This window comes from Mesocricetus auratus, unplaced genomic scaffold (assembly GCF_017639785.1).
Source record: "Mesocricetus auratus isolate SY011 unplaced genomic scaffold, BCM_Maur_2.0 Super-Scaffold_6730, whole genome shotgun sequence".
In the NCBI taxonomy this organism is placed as follows: domain Eukaryota; kingdom Metazoa; phylum Chordata; class Mammalia; order Rodentia; family Cricetidae; genus Mesocricetus; species Mesocricetus auratus.
In genome coordinates this window covers 105,504,290-105,526,503 of record NW_024429184.1, presented here as the reverse complement: position 1 = coordinate 105,526,503, position 22,214 = coordinate 105,504,290, and the positions used below count along the sequence as shown (strand labels likewise).

At 34.3% G+C, this 22,214-nt stretch overlaps 1 protein-coding gene across 4 annotated transcripts in view; it reads left to right on the top strand.

Annotated features, from left to right (window-relative positions):
* The window catches only part of Dmxl1 (Dmx like 1), a 136,132-nt gene that overhangs the window by 86,450 nt on the left and 27,468 nt on the right, over window positions 1-22,214 (top strand). For 2 of the 4 annotated variants that reach the window (XM_040741835.1, XM_040741833.1), the window contains 8 exons: window positions 1,378-1,532; window positions 7,211-7,350; window positions 9,383-9,468; window positions 10,445-10,646; window positions 12,019-12,136; window positions 15,605-15,667; window positions 20,061-20,147; window positions 21,684-21,805. In XM_040741835.1, coding sequence (XP_040597769.1) covers window positions 1,378-1,532; window positions 7,211-7,350; window positions 9,383-9,468; window positions 10,445-10,646; window positions 12,019-12,136; window positions 15,605-15,667; window positions 20,061-20,147; window positions 21,684-21,805 — 973 coding nt within the window. The remainder of the gene's footprint in view (window positions 1-1,377; window positions 1,533-7,210; window positions 7,351-9,382; window positions 9,469-10,444; window positions 10,647-12,018; window positions 12,137-15,604; window positions 15,668-20,060; window positions 20,148-21,683; window positions 21,806-22,214) is intronic. The other 2 variants (XM_040741836.1, XM_040741834.1) reach the window with 1 other exon arrangement.

Sequence of the window (22,214 nt, the reverse complement as noted above, 5' to 3'; positions counted from 1 at the left end):
CCCCCTGGCTTGTACAATCAATCCTTCCTCCTTCTCTTCAGCAGAGTTTACCAAGCTTTGCCCAAAGCTTGGCAGTAGGTCTCTGCATCTGTTTCCATCACTTACTGGATAAAACATGCCTTTGTTTTTTATTCATGTATATTGGAAATTTCACTGCTGATAATCAGATGTGAATAAAAGCAAAAGTTCATACAGATTGTGTTCATTTAGTCATTTAGTAGATGAATTAACTGTTGAACCACTATTATATATAACAATATCTTAGAAAATGAATATTTCATTCATCTTTCTTTTCCATAATCACATAATTACTATATTATACTTAAGTTATTGTTGATTGATACATTGCATGTGCATGTTGTATTTTAAAGTTGAATAGTTCTAAATGATAAGCCAATATTGTAATTAAGTCACAAATATCTACATCATTTTGGAAGGTAAGTAAATCTCATTTGGAACCATTGGAGGCAAATATTGTTGTGTTATAATCTGAAATGTTTGCCTTTTAGGCCATGCTTATGTCTACAAGAACCTTGTTTGTCTATAATTGATAATGTGTCTTCTGACGTAATATTGATTGAACATTTTTATAGCCTGTGGATATGTAGCTCAGTGATGCATTAATTGCATGGCATGTGCAAGGCATTGGCTTTAATCACTGTTTCATAAAAATCTTTTAAATCAAGCCCCCATATAATTTTTTGCTTCTCAAACTACTGTTTTTAATTTTCAAGGGGAAATGCTAAGCAAATACTGTAATTTTAGAGTTTGTAGAAAGTAAAATAAAGACTGGGTTTTCTCTTTTGTGTAATTCTAATAATTAGAGAGATCATCTCTAACCCATTTTTCAAGTTTTAATAATTATAATTTATTATGGAAGTCAAAATATTAAAAATATTTTCTAATAAAATATTTTAAATGTGTAATGAGACTAGTTTGTTACTGAATGAACGATTGAAGTGTGGCATTATTTTTAATTCATATTGATATTGTGTCATCTGTTTTTTTCAAGTGCTTATTGGGGTAGCTTACTGGTAAAATCTGTGCTCAACATGCATAAATCCCTAGGTTTAATAACAAGCAAACCTCTTCCCCTTAAAAAACACAATGTAGAGGGATATGGGAAATTTCTATCATAATCCTAAGTAAACTGTAGAGTGTTTTTTTTGTATGCGTATACAACATCTGTTCTACACCACATACAAAATATAAATTAACATTTAGATAATTATGGACAATATAAAGTGAAAGCAGAAGTTGTTATGCAAAGCAATATTTATATGTGTTACTTGTAGTTATGTTTAGCTTTTATGTACAGATGGCAATTGAACATAGTATTTTAATAATAATTTGTTTTCTTCTTTGTTTCTTTACTAGTTGAAGGAGTAAAACAAAATAAACCCTTTAGTCCATCAAAAGTATCTTGCAGAGAATCTGCCCCCATAACCTCTTCAGTAAATCAGGAATCACTGACAGTCAAAGAGAAGTTCATCCCACCCGAGCTAAGTATCTGGGACTACTTCATAGCCAAGGTAATAAAACATCGATGCACAGACAATATTTATGTAGTCAAATGGGAATAAGTGATCTTAAAATAACTGATTAACTTTGGTACGTCTGAATATTTCCTTTTATTATTTTTTAATTTAAAATTTTTTATTCATTTTACATACCAACCACAGTTCCTATTCCCTCCCCTCCTTCTACCTCCCTTCATCTACCCCCAGCTTCCCTCCCCATCCTCAGAAAGGATAAGGCCTCCCATGGGGAGTCAACAAAGCCTGGCAGGTCATGTTGAAGCAGAACCAAGCCCCTCCCCTCTGCATCAAAACTGAGCATAGGGAATGAGCTCCAAAAATCCAGTTTATGCACCAGGGACAGATCCTGGTCCCACTGCCAGGTACTCCCCCAACCCCCCAGCAGACCAAGCCACACAAGTGTCACCCACATGCAGAGGGCCTAGTTTGGTCCCATGCAGGCTCCCCAGCTTGGTCCATAGTCCATGAGCTCCAATCAGTTTTCTCTATGGGTTTCCCTATCATGATCTTGACTCCCCCTTGCTCACATAATCCCTCGTCCCTCTCTACAACTGGACTTCTGGAGCTTAACCTAGTACATAGCTGTGGATCTCGGCATCTGCTTTCATCAGTTACTGGTTGAAGGCTCTATGATGATAGTTAGGATATTCACCAATCAGATTACCGAGGTAGGCCAGTTCAAGCACCTTCTCCACTATTGCTAGGAGTCTTAGCTGGGCTCATTGTGGATTCCTAGGAATTTCCTTAGCACCAGGTTTCTCCTAACCCCATAATGACTCCCTCTATCGAGATAACTCTTTTGTCTCTCAGCTGGACAGCCCCATCTCTAGGCCCTAAATCTTTTCCTACTCTGGTTTTGAAAATGTTAACTTCTGTCAAGATCTTCTACATATATAAAAGAAACTGAATTATTTTGATCATACATCTAACCATGTATATATAGATACACACACATGCGCGCGCACGCACACATGCACTCATTAGGACTCTCCATTTCAAACTAAAGTTGTTAAGTAAGATAAAAAGAGAAGTTGGTTAATATCTTAAATGTTATGTACTTAATAGTAGCCAAGAATCAAGACCCAAGAGTCAAGGTGTTCTGATCATCTCTTATCCACACTCAGTTTCATTTTCTTCTTTTCAATCTTACTTTTTTTCTTCAGTCTTAGCAATCAAACTTAGAACCTTGTATAGACTTTGTACCACTGAGCTAAGTCAACATTCATTTTTAATACTGTAGCCATCCTGAGTTATTTTGACTGGTGTTAATTTTATTTACCAGTATTCATTTAAATAACATTATTCTCGCAAACTGAATTTACTACACTATATTACATATTGGTAATTGCATAAAATGCAAACTTCCCTACTAGCTCTTCACACATCGTTGTTTGAAAACAGATGCATGCTGTGAAAAGTGAATAGTCACATTTCTTTCAAAGTTCATCAGTGATGGATCAGTTAGTGCACAGGTAGCATAGCCTATAATTATTCTGATTTCTTGTCTCCCATATGATAGTCTACAGTCAGAAGAGTGAATTGGTAACAAAGATGAAAGTCATTAAAAAAACCTGAAAAGTAATAGTACTAAGATAGAAACTCAAACTGAATATAGGTGGAGTTATAGAAGAAAGAGCTAATTGTGAATAACATTGTTGATATTTGAAAAATTATGAATCTGCAAATAGAAATTTAGTGAAGCTAAACACAGCATACATATAGAAGGTATTTTTGAAAAAAGGGTGAAGTTATTTCACATGTCAAAAACTTTATATTAAAGATACAGCATTCAAAGTGCAAAAGAGTAAAAATCAAGTTTGTCAGTTGGTCAGTGTACAGGAAAAGTGTATATTTCATGCCATGAATCCTATAGGTATAATGCAAGTGCTTTTAGACCTGCAGGTAGTAAGTTTAAATGAGCAAAATATTTAATCACAATGTCTAATATTTTAATTATACTATGTCAACATTAGTTTTATTACTTTTTACATTTCCCCTATACATACATAGCCAAAAGTAAGGTGGTTTTTCCTTTCTTTCTTTTTTATGTTCTTTCCTTTATTATAAATTTAACAATTTAAACTGTAGGTTTCAGTATTTTAAAAACTACCTTTGTTAAACAATAATATCCATGAACTTGTAAGTTCGACCTTTTAGTAGGACGTGTTTTTTGTATGTGTGTGTACATGTATGTATGTGCATGTCTGTATGCATGTGTGAGGGATAAACATGCACATACAGAGACCAACATCAGGTGTCATTTTTCAAGTGTAACCTGCCTTTCATTTTTTTAAGACACATATCTTTCCCGGAAGTGGCAATATAGGCTATTAGCTGGCCAGTAAGCATCAGGGATCTACCGAGATTACAAGTACATAACACAGTGCCTCTCCTTTTTTATATTACTTCTGAACTTAGTTTCTTGTGCTTATTTAATAACTAACTTAATAACTGAGCTGTCTTCCTGTCTCTAACATATGTTTAGAAACTGTATTTCTTTCTTTCTTTCTTCTTCTTTTTTTTTTTTTTAAGGATTTTCAAGACAGGGTTTCTCTGTGGATTTGGAGGCAGCCCTGGAACTAGCCCTTTCAGACCAGGTTGGTCTCGAACTCACAGATATCTGCCTGCCTCTGCCTCCCAAATGCTGGGATTAAAGGCATGTACCACCACTGCCTGAGAGAAATGTATTTCTTTTTAACACATTGAACTCCACATAAAATTGTTTTATAATTAATTTTTTATTTAAATAAAAAACAATTTTATTTTACATACCAATCCCAGTTCTCTCTGTCTCCTTTCCTCTCTCTCCCCACCATCTCCCATCCCATCCCCCATCCACTCCTCAGAGAGGGTGAGGCCTTCCATGGGGGAATCATCATTCACTAGGAATAAATACTAGTTCCACAGGTCTCCATATAATGTAAAGTCAGTTACAGCAGAGTAAGTGAGAAACAACTGAAGAAATTTGTAGTGGCTCCATTAAAACATGTGAGAGACTAGAGAGATGCTTCAGTAGATAAGCATGCTTTACTGCTTCTGTTGGCTGGAATGAAAATGGTCCGGAGGTCCATAGAGAGTGGCACTATTTGAAAGGATAGGTTCATGTGGCCTTGTAGGAAATATGTCACTGGGGGTGGACTTTGAGGTTTCAGAATCTCAAATCAGGCCCAGTGTTACTCTTCTTGCTGCCTGTAAATCCAGATGTAGAACTCTTAGCTACTGTTCTGCAGCACGCCTGCCTGCAAGCTACAGTACTTCTGGGCATGACAGTAATGACTTCTGTACCTGTAAACCAGACCCAATTAAGTGTTTTCCTTTGTAAGAGTTGCCATGGTCATGGTGTCTGTTCACAGCAATGCAACACTAAGATAGTGCTGTTCCAGAGGACCTAAGTTTGATTCCCAGCATCCATGTCAGTGAGGTTACTACCTGTAATTCCAGCTTCAAGGAATCTGCCACTCTTTTCTGGCCTCTGGTGGTACCTGCATGCATGCAGCATATCCACATATAGATATACACACATATACATTGTCTTAGTGTTCTGTTGCTGTGAAGAGACACCATGAACACAGCAACTCTCAGAAAAGAAAGTGTTTAACTGGGCCTTGCTTACAGTTTCAGAGGTTTAGTTCATTATCATCATGGCAGGGAGGAAGGCTGCATGAAGGCAGACATGGTGCTGTAGAAGCCATTGCGAGTTCTAAACCCGTATCTGCAGGCTCTGATGTGGGCCTTTAAAACTACAAAGCCCATCCCCAGTGGTACACTTCTTCCAACAAGGCCACACCTCCTAATCCCGATGAAACATTCAAATGTATGAGCCTGCAGGGCCATTCATATTCTAACCACCACACACATTAAAAAATTTTTTTAATCCTCCTTTTGAAAGAGTTTTTTTTTTTTTATGAATGAGTGAGTGAATCAATAAAAAAAAATTCTCTTATTCTTCAGGGCTGTGTAATCCCAAGGACCAGAATTTGTATTCTCTTCATCTACCAAAGAACCAGGCATATGGTGATGCACATCTGTAACTGCATAACCTGGGACAGCTGGTTCTAGGATCTTATTGGCCAGCCAGTCTAGCTGAAATCATGAGCTCCAGATTCAGTGAGAGCCCCTGTCGCAAAAACTAAGGTGGAAAGCGATGAGCAAGACACGAAACAGTGACCTTGTCTCCACACATGTATATCCACGTAGATAGACACACAAAATGTGTTTTTAAGCCGCAAGAAAACAGTTTCATGTTTAATATTTCAGTCATGGATCCTAATGAGTGACTACGGTTACACATTTTACTTTTAGAAACACTGATGTTTAGAATGCATTAATGTAGCATAGCACATTTTTCTCAGCTGATTTATATCATTTGTTTTGACAGTTACCTTTAAAAGTCATATAGCGCCGGGCGTTGGTGGTGCACGCCTTTAATACCAGCACTCGAGAGGCAGAGGCAGGTGGATATCTGTGAATTCGAGGCAAGCCTGGTCTACAGAGCCGATTCCAGGACAGCCTCCAAAACAATACAGAGAAACCCTGTCTCGAAAAACCAAAACCAAACCAAAAAGTCATATAGCCTTTCTGTTTTTCTTCCTAGTTATTAACATTTTTTTTCAGAATTTCTGTTCAAATGACAAGTTATTCAGTACTGCAGTATTCTACAGAGCAAGGGATGTCTGTTTCTTCTGCTTTTTTATGTTAATTGCCAGATCCTTCACATTTTCAACTTTTGGATGTTTTCCATACTGCTTTATAGTAATTAACTTCTAAAATAATCTCTGGTTCCACTCCTGCTGGCCTATTAAGCTGTATGCTTCAGGTAATACAGGGAATTTGTCTCTTTCTATCTTTATTTGATCTTCATTTTTGGAGAGTTGTTTTCTCTATATATGGGATTATTGTTTAGTCAGACTTTATTCACCCAGATAATTATTTCTAGGCTGGTTACATCTTCTCCTTTAGGTTTCACTTAAATGCCACTTTTCAATGAGGCTTTCTGTGTCATCTTTTACTTTTCTCCATCTTAACTACTTTTTTGTAACACTTAATATATTACTTAAGTTTTTACTTGCTTACTTAACTTTACCACCAAAAATGTAAAACTCTTAGAGGTATTGGCTTGTAGTTCTTTTAAACATTCTTGTATTAAGCCGATTATGCTGTCAGATGCCTTTGATCCTAGCATGTGGGAGGTTAGAGTAGGAAGATCACAAGGCAAAGACTAGCAACCTTGTTAGCGGGATGGGGAGAATTGTGTAGCTGTCAGAAGTAGACTTTTTGGGGGCACTTTCTTTTTTTTAAAGACAGGGTTTCTTTTATATTTTTGGTTGTGGGCCTGGCTGAGCCATCTCTCCAGCCCGAGACAGGGTTTCTCTTTGTAGCTTTGGAGCCTATCCTGGACTTGCTCTGTAAACCAAGGTGGCCTCACTCACAGAGATCCGCCTGCCTCTGCCTCCCGAGTGCTGGGATTAAAGGCGTGCGCCACCAATGCCCAGCTTTGGGAACATTCTTAAGAAATTTTTGTTGACTGGATGAATAGATGAAATTATATCTAAGACAGCAGTGTGGTAAATAATAGTTATTTTACTCACAGTGAAATATTCACAAATGGGATGAATTCTGTTTACATGCATCAAATCAGATATTTGGATGATAAGTTATAATTTTTGTTTCAGCCTTTTCTACCCCCTTCCCAGAGTAGAGTAGAGTATGATTCTGAGGAGAGTCTAGAAAGTGATGATGAGGATGATGAGGATGACGATAATTTCCCTTCTGATCTCCATCTCCAGGAACATTCTAATTCAAATTCATTCAGGTATGGAATCTTGTGTCTTAAGCACTTTAAAAAAATCATGTTGGCATATATATATTTTTAAGTAACATGAAATTAATAATTTACTGAATTATATAGTTGATATATATATATCAACTTTATCTAGTTGATATTGTAAAATTCCTTTCTTTAACAATAAATTTTCAATTAATGTTTGATTATCCCTTGGTAAACTATAATAATTTGTAGCATGTCACACAAATCTTTTCGTATTATGCTCTGATTTTTGGCCCATAAGATAAATCTTATAACTTCAACCGAAAACATCAAATGACTGTTTAGTAGACCTCTAGTTCTATAAAATATCTTTTAAAAACTTTTGGAAGCATAAAAAAAAAACCCTCAAGTGTACACTATACTCACAACAGTTTGAATGGTTCACTGCTTTTATATTCATGAATTGTCTTATTCATATGTTGTTTTCATTAGAGCAGCAATATATTAAAGACATGGCATGTTAGTGATGGGTTAATTAAAGTTTGAAAAAGAAGTAGATTTCTGGACAGTAACTTTTTATTGAAAAATTAAGAGATTTTGCTTAATTTCCCCCCTCCCCATTAAATTTAGTTTACTTTTTAACTGTACAGACATAAGTATGACTCAGAAGCCAAATTGTATAATCTTAACAATTAAAAACAAACCTGTTTAAAAACTGGCCAGACCGGAGATGTAGAGCATTTGTCTTACATGTATGAAGACATGTATTAGAAAAAAAAGGAAGCGTCAGGGGAAAGTGGTCAAAGGACTTTAGTAGGTATTTCTCTAAAGAAGACTAATAAACACTGTAAAAATACTCTGATTATTAGGGAAATGTTAATAAAAACCACAGTGGGATACTGTCTCACTCCCAATAGAGTGGCTACTACAAAAATAACATAATGATAGTATTGGCCAAGATGGAGAGAAATTAGAACCTTTGTGTTCTTTTAGTTGAACTGTATAAATGGTACAGCCACTTCGGAAAAATGATACTTTCTTTAAAACTTAAAAATATAACTATTGTATAGTATGGTAGTTCTACTTTGAGTAAATACGAAAAGAATTGAATATAGGAGTGCAAACGTGTTTGTACATCCAATTGACAGCAGCATAATGACCAGTGGATAAAAGAAATCCAATTGTCTTATATGGTGACTGAATAAACAAACTGTGTTATGTACACAATCAGAAAAATACTCTATTTTACAGAGGAAAGGAATTTGATTCATTATACAAAATGGATGAATCTTGAAGACATTATACCAAGAAAAACAATTCAGTCAGAAAAAATAGTGTGTATTCTACTTTATGAAGTGCATTAGATAGTCAAATTGATAGACACTAGAAGAGAGAAAAGTACAGTTTTTTTTTTAGCAGTTTTGTTCCGTGAAAAGTAGATAATGATTGTGGTGATGGTTCCAAAACAGTGTGAGCTTGCTGTTGAAAATGCTAAAATGCTAAGCTTTGCACAGCTAATGATTTAAAACTAGTACCACAAGACATAAATGTGATATATTTAAAATTAAAGAGAAGCTGAAATAATTTTAAATTGAACTATATAAAAATGTAAAGTCAGAACCCTCATAGTTCTCATTTCTGCTATTTTCCCTAGCACTTGCAAAGATAACAATTTTTATTAGTTTCCTTCTGATTACAAAAATAAATACATCTGTATTATTTCCCCTGGTTTCTTACATAAATAACAACACACATGTATACATATGATAGCCCTAAGCTTGCTTTTTAATTACTATTGCATACTACAGTTTTAGCAATATTATTACCTCATTTTTACAGCTACTTTAAAATTTCATCTTTCAAAACTATTGTCATTTACTCTCCTGACAGGCATTTACGTTATTTTGACTGTTGTTTTAAGGTAATGTTGATGTGAACAACTAGTTATATGTATATATTATTTTGGTCTTACAAATGTATATCTTAGGGGTAATTTCTTATAGGGAACTTGTTTTAAAGGGTGGCATCATTTCTACATCCCTGTGTAAATGTTTAACAGAGAAACTTCTATTTTTAGTTGGTCATTGATGAGATTGGCTATGGTCCAGTTGGTGCTCAGCAATTTGAAGACTTTCTATCCCTTTGCAGGTCATGATCTTTCAGGTAATAATCATCTTAATATTAACCAATTGCAATTTGTTATTCTATATGTATATTCTAAATAAAAGTTTAATGAATTTCTGTAGTAAAGGATACATTTCTTTCAGGTATAAATCATTTTTAAATTTTCCTATCATACTGTTAACTGCTGAAGAGGGAAATGTTTGAGAAATCAAAGGCCTCGAACTTGCCTTACATTGAGACTATATCAATTATTACATTGAGACTATATCAATACCCGGGACTTAGTACTAGAACTATAAACGTTCAAACACAGTGACAAGTTTCATAGTAGTAGAGGGCTGTATATGAAATAAAAGAGTGTGTCCTTTGTGTTCTTGTGTTAGATACTTCAGCTGTGAATTGTGTTTACTCATACACTAAATACTGAAATACCAACTTAATGGAAAAAGTGTTGTCTGTTGAATAATAGAAAGTTTATATTCATTCTATGATAGTTAATCAGTAAATAATTTTCAGAATTAAAAGTCAAGACTGTTACTAGATATGGATAGATAGACAAAAATAGTTCAAATTTGAAGATAGGATTGCTTGCCACCCAAGACTGTGAAGGAGTATGTATGAAGTAGTGCTTCCTCTCATGGTTAAGATCATTGAACGTTTTAAACTTTGTTCATTATTTTCATTTCTAAACAAAAATGTCAAATGACTTTCAGCTTTTTACAAAGATTAAAGCAATTAATTTTTCTTCCATAAACATTTTCATAATCTTCAAGCATATTTTTCAAGTGAAATTAGATTCCAAAGCAGTAATGTTGAAGTGGTTGTAAAGGTTTTATGTTATTTTATCTTCAAAATACCAGATTCAGTGCCCATACATCACTACTAAATTTTGTTAATGTCCCCTACTTTCTCACAAACATTTTACTGTAGAGTATAACTATGGACCTGTTGTATTTTCTCACAGACATTTTACTGTAGAGTATAACCATGGACCTGTTGTGTTTTCCTGTTTTAGAGCTACCTGTTAGTTCACCTCTTTGTCATGCAGTTCTTAAAACTCTTCAGTGTTGGGAACAAGTTCTTCTCCGACGACTTGAAATCCATGGTGGACCACCTCACAACTATATCTCCAGTCATACTTCTGAAGAGAATGTGTCTGCAGGTCCTGCCATACTCCGTCACAAAGCTTTACTAGAACCTACAAACACTCCTTTCAAGTAAGTTTTACTATAGACAGTGTTCTTCATTGATGGTGGTGTTTTGGGGTTTTTTTGTTCTTTGTTTTTTTATTTTGTTGCAGAATCAGGTTGTCCTTGAGTAGCATTTAGAGAAGGAAATACTTATGGTCCAGGCTTAACGTTCTGTTCTAGAAACATAACTATGTCTTTGGTGTAAGACAGATATGCTTTTGGTTTTCAAAGGTTATCAAGCATTTCTGTTGATGGCCCTTATAGTAACTTTTGTAGGCTTTTTAGGATGCACTGTCAGGACAGTGCAGAGTGAAAGTATCCATAGAGAATATGTAACAAAGAAGTCTTGACTATGAGGGAGTAAGCTTGAGTTTTTGAAAATACGGGACAGACCAGCTAGGTACAGCTTGTGCAGTAGATATGGCTTGAGGAGTAGCTATAGCTTGAGGGGTGTACTTTTATTAATTCCTACTCTGCAAATAATAATAATAATAATAATGATGATGATGATGATGATGATGATGATAGCTATTCTGCAACTGTTTTACTATCCATGAAGAGGAAACAATTGACCTATAGGTAAGTTTATATAATACTTGCTCTGTCTAAATGCTTACTTAACTAAAGAGTGTGCTTAATTCTTTAGTGTCATCATTTATGTTCTTGTAGAAACTCTTAATACACTTTTGACCAGTAACAAGGTTATAGACTTACTGTGTCCACAGAAAACACATTAAGAAATTCTGCTTCTAGTTATCTTGTAAGAAATACAATTTGTTTTTGCTAAAGCTCACGTCCCTTAAGGGAAATCCATTTCTATTCCTGCTTTTGTCAATAACATTTTAACTCAGCCGTAAATATCATTTACAGATGAAGATACGACTTTACTGGTTGAGTAAGTATCTCTAGTACAGAATCTAAAATGCTCTAAAACGTAAAACATTTTGAGTGTCCTATCATCACTTTAAAAGTATTAAATTTTAGCCAGGCATGTGGTACATGCCTTTAATCTCAACACCAGGGAAGCAGAGACAAAAGTAGATATGTTTTTGTGAGTTTGAGATCAGCCTGATCTACTAAGTGAGTTCGAGTCCAACCATAGTTATATGATGAGATCCTGTCTCAAAAAATACAAAACAAAACAAAACAGAAAAACGTTTCAGATTTTGTAGTATTCAAATTAGGGATGTTCAACTTTCTGTTTTCCCACTACAATGACAAAGTCCTAGGAATCATATTGTCCACTAATCCTAAAATATCAGTTAATGATCCTTTATGAAAAAGCTCTTTTGGCTGCTCTCCTAGGTCATGGGGTGCAATGCTAGCTAATTTATTGTAAGGAAATGTCAAGTTAATCAGAAATACCTGAAGTAAATAATTAAATCTATCATACCTATAGATCCAAAAATCATCTGGCACTGGCTGTGAAGAGGCTTTGGCAATACTTGGTGAAACAGGAAGAAATTCAAGAAACTTTCATAAGAAATATATTCACAAAGAAACGATGTCTAAATGAGGTTTGTAGATGTTAAAACTCTACTATTTTATTACTAAAGTTTCATATTATCCTGTAAAAAATAATTGAAGTTTATATTTTTTTTGAAAATCCATTTTGTATGTTAAGAGGCATGCTAAAAGGCAAGGGACAGTATTTTCGCACATCAGTTTAATGTTCTTGAAACTTTTTTCTGAAGAAGATATTGAAGTAAAGATTCTGATTTTTGCATATTGGTTTGCACTATAATGACCAGTTTGTTAAGAGACATTTCCTATGATTTTCATATGATAGCTCAGAGAAGTCTATTTTAGAATTAGTTGAAACTGTGTTTGCCTACTAGAAACATTCTGAATATTCATATTTTCTTCTTCTGAGAATTATATATAAATAAAGGAAAATGTACAAATCCAATCTAATGTATAATTAAATTGTAATAACTTGATTATACCTTGATATCATTACAGTGAATTTTTGTTTTGCTTTTTTGTTTGTTTGAGAGGGATCATTAGTTCATTACTAAAAAATTTATTTGATAACGTGAAGATCTTTCCATCTGAATATAAATGAATGTCTATTTTCCTTTCTTCATTGAAAATGCTTTGCAACTAAAAATTATGAGGTGAAACTAAGCAGGAGGGGTCATTAACAGAGTCTATAAATGACAGAGCATGGTCTCTGGGCCAAGTTCTGATAAACAGGTAATTAGTCTGAAAATAAACTGTATACTGGTTTTGAAGTAGGGGAAAGAAAAATGTATATGGTTGGAAAAATAACAAAATAGAAAGACTTCACAATAGAAAAATAAAAATAAAGATACCATAAAAGGAAATTTTCATACATAACTCTGTCTTTCAATTTAAATCACTAAATTGTTTGGATTTTTTTTTACTTTTTGAAATTAATTACATCGTGTCTCCCTCCCTTAGTTCCAAATTGTAGGAAACAACTGGATGTGTTGTTATTTACTATTTGCTGTGATCATACCACAAAAAAATAGCAATTTTGATAATTAAGAATTTAAAGGTGTATACTTTTATAGTAGATGAAATCTAGGCAGACCCAAATGCCATTTACTTATTAACATAACTCAAAAATACTATATATTTAATATGTGACTTATCACTAAACAGTTCAAGAAAATGGATAACTATACTTAACAATGAATGTGTTAGACAAGAATATATGACTAGTTAAACTGTGTTTAATAGAAAGGTATATTTATCTTAAACGTCTTTTCCTAAAATAAATCATAATTTATAGCTTTCTTATGTAGTATATAAGAATAGTGTTACATTGTCCTAGATTATAATAGCTCACTCTGCTTGCTCCTTTTCCTATAGTGTGCCTTTTAGCATGCATATGAACATCTGATTGTCTCAGTGATTCAGCATAGAGAAAGAGTGGTATAACCATGCCATATCATGTAAGAATAGCAGTTAATAAATAACATTACACATTTTTATTTTATCTATCTTATTGGTGTGGAGTTACAGTTGGTTTAATGTTTGTCTAATACAATATTGACATTTAAAAATTTTTAACAAATGTCCTGTAATTTCATTTCTTACCAAGGCCACAAGTAAGTAGTCAGTGGTATATTCCATGCGTACTCAAAAGGAGGAATGTGGAACAGAGTTTTAGTCTTAGCTTTGTTTGGAGCTTCATGACACCGTAATGACAAACTGAAACTACTTTTATTGCAGTTTTAAATCAAAAGCATGAAGATAAGTATTAACTAAGTTTTCATAGCATCACTTTGCTACATATTTTTCTAATTTTTTAAATCTGCAAAATGACTGTTTAACCTCTTTGCAGTGTTTTTATAATGAACACTGGCACAATCATTGAAAATTCTGAGAACTTTATTGTGTTGGGTTTTTGTTTTATAAAGGATAATGAATTTATTTACACTTTGGGTAAGTGGATGCAGAGGTGGCTAATGGCCCCCCATGCCACCTGTGGCCATATTATAATTTATAGAAAACCATAGTACAAAAGTTAGCACAGGTGTAAATTTAGATAGGTTAACTAGAACTTTTCTGGGGTGATGATGGGGAGGAAGGATAGGAGGAAAGATAAATGTGAAGAACTCTGACTTAGGATGTCTCCATTTTCTCATTCTCTGCTACAGACAGAGATTTTTATTAAGTTTGGGCTAAGAAGAAATGAGGCCTTAAACTGATTCCCTTTTTTGAAAGAAAAAGATCTCAGGTTTTATGGGATACAAGATCCCTACTCACTTCCCATTTTGGACCAAACACTAAGAATTTGTTATTGCCTTGTAGTTTTATTACTGATCATGATACTCTTAATGAGATTTTAATAGAGGAATATAAAAAATAGGTTGGATAGTGTTAAGTCTTAAATTTATAGAGTTGGTTGAAAATTATTTACTAGGAATTGAATAGCCTGTTTTGGGTATTCATAAAAATGCCTCTTATATATTACTTCTAATAAAATGATCATTAAAGTCATTGTGAATTTAGTTAAAGATTGGTATATGACATGTTGGGTATTTTGATGCTGCCATTGTTTATTCTTTAATATGTTTGAAAATGAAAGCTTACCATTTTTTCATCTGACTTTATCATATCTTAAAACTCTCATGTATCTCAGGGCTTTTCTTTTCCCTTTTAGTGTAGTTTGTCATTTTTTAATCTAATTTTTCCCCAAAATTGTATTTATTTGGAAATTAATTACACATGATTGTAGGTAGACTATTAAAGTCAATCTCAACAAAAGTTGGATTTAACAGTTAGCATCTTTGCATTTTATTAGTTGTATTTAATTTCTGAGAACTTAAAAGTCCTAAATCAGCTTTTCTCTTTGACACCTTTGAGTAAGTCTATATGCCTCCATGCAGGTTGTTGACTATTTCTGGCAACATCAGTAGGAGAGATTTTGAAAGGTAGAAATTGGAATTTTCTAATAAAGAGGTTTACTTCATGGAAGTAAGACAGTAGTGCTTAAGACAATAGTTTGATTTTTAGTGACTCCAGAAGCTCTGAATTTACACATATAAGGTACCTTAGATTAAAATTTTTCTTTTAATGTCAGCATTATAAAACAAATAATTAAATTAACTATATATGCTGTGGGAATAAAATTTATAGTGGTAGATAAGGAATTTCAAGGTTTCAAAGTTTCCTACTCCCTAATCATGCACGTTCTAACATACATTCCTTTTTAAATATATGAAAGTTTAAGAAGATATCATTTCCGCCAGGCAGTGATGGTGTCCGCCTTTAATCCCAGTACTTGGGAGGCAGACACAGGCAGATCTCTGAGTTCAAGGCCAGCCTGGTCTACAAAGCTACACAGAGAAACCCTGTCTCGAAAAAACGGCAAACAAACAAACTAAAAATACCATTTTCATATTCTATTTTAGTAACTTGTTTACAAATATAATTTAATAAAATACTTCAGTGTTGTGCATGTTACATCTCATCTTTATTCTTTGACATGTGATTATTCTTTCTTAATGAAGTCAGTAGAGGACAACAATGAAACCATCAAAAATTCTATGATGGAGGAGCCAAACATCAATAAGGTACATAATGTCATTCAACTGAAATTTAAAATTGCATTCTTAACCGGAACAAAAAGAAATTTACATTTCAGTTTTCAACTGGACTTGGCTTCATTGGAATGAAACTTTTTCCCTCAACTTATTGTTTCATCATAACAACTTAAGTGTTGCAATCATAAAAGCTGGTTCTCTTTTAGTATTTAAAAGAATGCAGTTTTAAAGGGAGTTGAATGCTTCCTGTGTTGGCTACAGATTTTTCTGAGTAAATACCTCTGAAGTTTTTAGGGAATGTAATTGCATCAAGAGGTATAAAGTATAGTATCATTGTTCTGTGTTGCAAGTATCACCTTTGAAAGTCAATAGTAATTACAGCAATTACTATTACATAGTATTTATTTTTCTCTGAAGAGTAGCATATTAACATATATCCTAATGCATAGTAAGTGCCTGAGGAGTTAAAGCAGAACAGATAAGAATTTGTATAAGCATAAATAACTCCTAGATTTTTCTGTGGTTACAACATTTAGCTATGACTCTTACATTGGTATTAAATTCATCCATCCTAGTCTGTATAACTAAGAAATTATAAGACCGTCTCATGTCAGTAAGTTTCAGGGACAAATTTTTCTAAAAAGTTTTTTTAAGGACACTAATTCTTACTGTTTCCCAAAGGAATCAGTGAAATAGACTACTTCTTTGCAATTAATTTTAAAAACCTGATTTGATATTAAGTGTATATTATATCTTAAACTGATAAAATGAATGCTTGCATACTTTGAATTTTCTGATGTTTTTTTGAGAGAATACAATTCAAATTTTTTGTTAGGTAACAATTTTCTTTGCTTTGGTATTTATACTAAATAACATCTCTCTATCATTGGGAATTCTTTTTCAAATATTTGTCTTTTGATATCTTAAATAAAATAATTGTTTTCTTTACTTATGTTTAAGGACTTGTCCGTGCTTTCTGAAAATAGTTATTGTTTGATTACCCTCATAGCTATTTCAGCCAGTATTTTCAAGTGAGATTCTGCTATACAATTTAGAAAACATCTTTATGGGAAAAATATATATGGGCAAAAATATTTGAAAGCATATTCTATATCCTAATTGACTGAATACAAATTAAAGCTACTTTGAGATTCCATCTTACCCCAGTTAGAATGGCCATCATCAAGAATATAAAACATAAAAAATTCTAGCAAGGATATGGGCAGAGAGGATCCCTACACTCCGTTATGGGAATATAACCTGGTACAGCCTCTGTGGAAATCAATATGGAGATTCCTCAGAAAACTTAAAATAGAAGTCCCCTTGACCCAGGCAGCCCACTTCTGGGCATTCCCCAAAGTACTCTTACGTCAACACACCGTGGAGATACTAGTACATCCTTGGTTGTTGTTGCACTGGTCACAGTAGCTAGGAATGGAGCCAGCCTAGGTACCTGTCAGAAGATGAATTGATAATGTGGTACATGTGCACAATGAAATCTTATTCATGCAGGAAGAAAAAATTAAATCATAATACTTGCAGGAAAATGGATGAAACTGGAAAGCATTATTTTAAGCAAAGACAGTCAGACTCAGATAAAATCATGTTTCTTTATATGAACGTCTGTGTGTGTATATTGCATAGGTCATGAAACCAGAAAGGGATTATGAGAGGAGAGGCAGGCATCTTAAACTAGAAGGAAGAGAGGTAAAAGAGGTTATTTATGTGACTAGAAAAAACTTCTATTCACCCCAGAGAGGGTACCATGACAGACCAGAGAAACAGCCCCACTCAAGTCTGCCCTAGTGAATCTATGAGTTTATTGGGGTTATTTGCATGAGCACGTGTGACTCAAAAGCAGCTACATTACTGAAAAGTGCACTTCACATGGGTGATTAACAAAACCTGCATCCCTGGAGCTGGCTTACTCAGTTTATAAACGTCCCCACAAACAGCTGTCTTTGACCCAGCAATCTTTACTGCTTTTAAAACCTTAAGGGAGGGATCTTGTGAATCTACTTGTAACTCTTTAGTTTCTTGAACCTTGTAAATTTCATTAGCTTCCTGAGACTTCTAAGTTTTTTAGTTTCTTAAAAGTCTCAAGAGGCTCCCTCCTATTTTCTAGGATGGTTTGCTTCTGTTTGAGGAAATAACTATATAATAAAGGGTAATGGAGTATCTGTGGCATGCAGAAAGGAAAGAAACTAACAAAGGTCGGCTGGTGGGTCGTAGCAAAGGGAAACAAAGTATAATACCATACATTTATAATATGTTATAAGGAAACTTTGCATAGTGCCTTTAAACACTACAGAAACTGCTTTGTGAACTTAAATAACTTGCACATTTAACCTATCTAGCTTGCTTAGTTTAACTGTCACTGCCTTCAAGATGGTGGTTATACACATCAACTTTCACATTTTAATCTTTCCCTTTTCCTTTCTTCTCATCTCTCCCCTTTTCTTCTCCAAGTAGTGACAGATGTGTAGATTCATTTTCTTTTTCAGCAGTTATGTGTAGATGAAGTCATATGCCATTTTACTCTTTTATTTTTGCTGCTGTTTTTAAGACAGAATCTCATTCTGAAGCCTAGGCCAGCCAGGAGCTCACTCTGTGGCCCTTCTGACCTCCTACCCCAAGCCTTAGCCTCTCAGGAGCTGGAGATTGCAGGCATAAGCCACCATGCCTTCCTTTGGTTTTTATTTTGACCTGTGTCTTTTACTTACCATAATTGTTTTGAGATTCCTCCATCTTGTTTGTTTTGATAGTTCTTTACTTATTATTGTTGATACTCATTATATTGTGTGACTGTGTCATAATCTGTTTATATTGTTACCTAATGATTCGAGCTGATTGCATTTTGGAGCAGTTTCAAATAAGGCTGCCTTGAAAATTCATGCATAAGGGTCTTTGTATATAGACTTTTATTTCTCTTGAGAAATGCCTAGGAATAAATAACAAGATAGGGTTTCTCTGTGTTGCAATCCTGGCTGTCCTGGAACAGGCTGTCCTCAGATTTACTATTCGCTTACCTCTGCCTCTCAAGTGCTGGGATTAAAGGCATTAGACACCACTGCCTGGCACCAGCAGTGTTTAGAATCTCAGTTACCTTTCATTCTGACATATGACATCAAAGGCTTTTTTTTTTTTTTTGAGATTTATTTATTTATTACTTACACAGTGTTCTGTCTACATGTTTGCCTGCAGGCCAGAAGAGGGCATCAGATCTCATTATAGACGGTTGTGAGCCATCATGTGGTTACTGGGAATTGAATTCAGGACCTCTGGAAGTCAGTGCTCTTATCTTAACCCCTGAGCCTTCTCCAGCCCGAGAGGCCATTTTTAGAATACTTTTTTTAATCAATAAGCAGGCATTGGTGATATTTTTATCTAAATTTTGTGTAAAGTAAATTTGTTTTATGCTAATTTCAAAATAATGATTTCTGCATTTCATAATGAGATTTGAAACATTTCTTAGTAATTTAGAAGGTTAAAGGTAAGAAAGATAAAATAAATGAGGTAATGTTTTAAGCAATGTTTCTTTTAATTGCCTGAGCTTTTGAACTTACTGATTTTGGTAAATATTGTAAGTATTCTCTTCAGAATTCAAGCGTACATGTGTACCTTAGGGTAAACACATTGTCAAGTATTTGTCCCTCCTGTAAACTCACTTGAATCCATTCAACTACTCAAGTGAATTACTGGCTTAAGTGCGTTACTATCCCTTCCGGGACTCCAGTTTCTCCTTAGTAAATGGAAGGTTATTTTGGATTAGAAGTCAGTAAACTACAACTGGCTGGTGAGATCCCAGCCGTTATTAGTGTAACTTTTTAGTGAGTGGTTAGGAGGGGGAAACAAAATACCAAAACTATTCAGCAATCGACCTTTGTGGTCCATAAACCTGAACTAATTACCACTTGACTTTCCTTTTAACACTTATAGGTATTATTAATAATTATACTACTCAGAAACTTGGAAAAGCTTTACTGTAGTAGTTAAAATGTCAACTGAGTGATGAGTGGTAGTGCCCACTTTTAATCCCAGCAGACAAAGGAAGATCTTCAAGTTCAAGGCAAGCCTGGTCTACAGCTCGAGTACCAGGACAATCACGGTGACAGAGAATTCCTGTCTTGAAAAAAAACCAAAACAACAACAAGATAATTTAAATGTTTTGATCCTTTAAAGTTAGTTCCGTGATGCTTTAGGAGATAAACAGCTCAAGAAATTACCCATTTTATCAACTACCCTTTTATATATGAAAGCAAGATTGAAACATTGATCTCATCAAATTCTTTTGGGAACAATTAACATATACCATACTGCCTTTGGGATTGATGTATTTTAAAACTTGATTTATTAATTTGCATATGTTCATTTGTTTTATGAATAAAGTAGCAATTTTAATATTATACTTTCTTTTATTTAGATAGAGGCAGATTTGGGATATCCAGGCGGTAAAGCAAGAATTATTCATAAGGAATCTGATATCATTACTGCCTTTGCTGTTAATAAAGTAAGTATGTAGATAGATGTTTTTTCTTTGACTTCTAACTATTCCTTGTTGGAGAATTACTTAGTTTACTCAGTGAAAGTACTCTTCTTCCAAATTTACTTTCCATTCCTTAAATTATAATCTCAGTAAGAATTTTCTTTCTTAAAACCATTATGTATGCTCATCTAGTTTTTTATTATATAATTTTGGAGATATGACTAATAAATTAGTTTGTTGCTATGCAGAGAACAGTATTTGTATTCCAAGCAGTAACTTTAAATATGTACAATATAATACATTAGTTAATCCAGAGAGGCTTTCTAAGGTCTTATATGAATTAATTAGGCATACTTCTATTTGCTAGAACTTAAACTTATATATTAGAAATAGTTTACTTTATTCTTCTGCTTAACATCCTCCTTAGAGGTAACTAAGCTCCAGCTAAAGAGATAGTCTTCAGTATAATAGTCCAATGGTGATGTTTGTCTGAATCATATCCCACTTTAATTATCCCATATTGCCATACAGCATAGTTTCTGCTATCTTTTTTTTTTTTTGGTTTTACAAGACAGGGTTTCTCTGTATTGTTTTGGAGGCTGTTGGTCCAGCCTGGCCTCGAACTCACAGAGATCCGCCTGCCTCTGCCTCCCGAGTGCTGGGATTAAAGGCGTGCGCCACCACCGCCCGGCTTTACATTTCCATGTTTTTAAAATGATCTTAATATTGAGGTTTTCCCCTTTTTCATTGGATGTTGTCTGTATCAAGAATTGTGAATGGCCTGAGGTTGTATCTTATATTCAAGTTAACAAGTGAATTTTTAGTTTATTGGATGCTGTTTGTTAACACAAGAATTCAGTTTCACATCTAGCAGCACAAGCAGTCACTGTCAAATGAATCTTTTCATACTAGTTCTTTGTGCTGCCAATGAGTAGTTTTCTTCCAACTCCTGCAGAGTGACAAAAGCAAGACAAGTAGTACCTCCATGTGCAGTGGGTTAAGATCACCGAATTCAAAGACCCCAGCTATTTTCTTAAGTAGCTGCAACAGATGTGAGCTGGTGCACCCAGCTCCTATTCATTTTTTGCTGTTGTTGTGTACAAATGTTAGGATAATCAAAGTCATCTGGAAGAATAGAGAAGCTGTTTGGAAAGAGGAAATGAAGTGGCACGTGCATTTTCATTTCTACTTGGCTTTTTGTTAGGTATACTAGAATACCTAGAGCATAAACATAGCAATTCAACTCAGGCTTAAGATTATTTTACTAAAAATTTAACTATTAAGAGAGCTAGCTCAGTGCTTAAGAATACTGGCTGCCCTTCCAGATGACCACGGTTCAATTTCCAGCACCCACATGGTGGTTCACAACTATCGGTAACTGTAGTTCCAGAGGATCCAGCACCCTCACACCATAAAAGTAAAAATTAAAACATTTTTCAAATGTCCATTTAAAATATTAATTGGTAGAAATGCTTTTGTGTGTGTTATTAGAGATTTTCTTCAGAAGTAGTCCATATACCCCTTGGACTTTTTAAAAAGTTAATATGATTTATTTTTCAGGCAAATAGAAATTGCATAGCAATTGCCTCCAGCCATGATGTACAAGAACTGGATGTTTCTGGAATTCTGGCCACACAGATCTATACATGGGTGGATGATGATGCAGAAACAGAAACCAAAGGGTATTATGCTTTGTTTTTAATTCAGTCATATGACATGAGCAACTGTATCCACTGAACTATAACTGTGAAAAGCTTCCTTCAGAGACTAACTGCCTTCTTGATGCAGGAGGCAGCTTGATCTCAAAAGCAGTGCTGGTAATTGTAGGCTGAGCACAGTGCTGCTGAGACTAGGGGTAAGTAAGCAAGGGATGACACTGCCTTCTTACAGGGAATTAGAATTAAGAAAATGGAAGTCTTCCAGATGGGAAAGTTGTTAGTTAAAGCTGAAGAAAATTAACTTAAAAGGGAATATAAAGTGTTTAAACTTTCACATATAAAAAAGTAACAAAGAGCTGGTGATGGTTGTGCACGTCTTTAATCCTAGCACTCAGGAAACAGAGACAGGTGGATCTCTGTGAATTCAACCTGG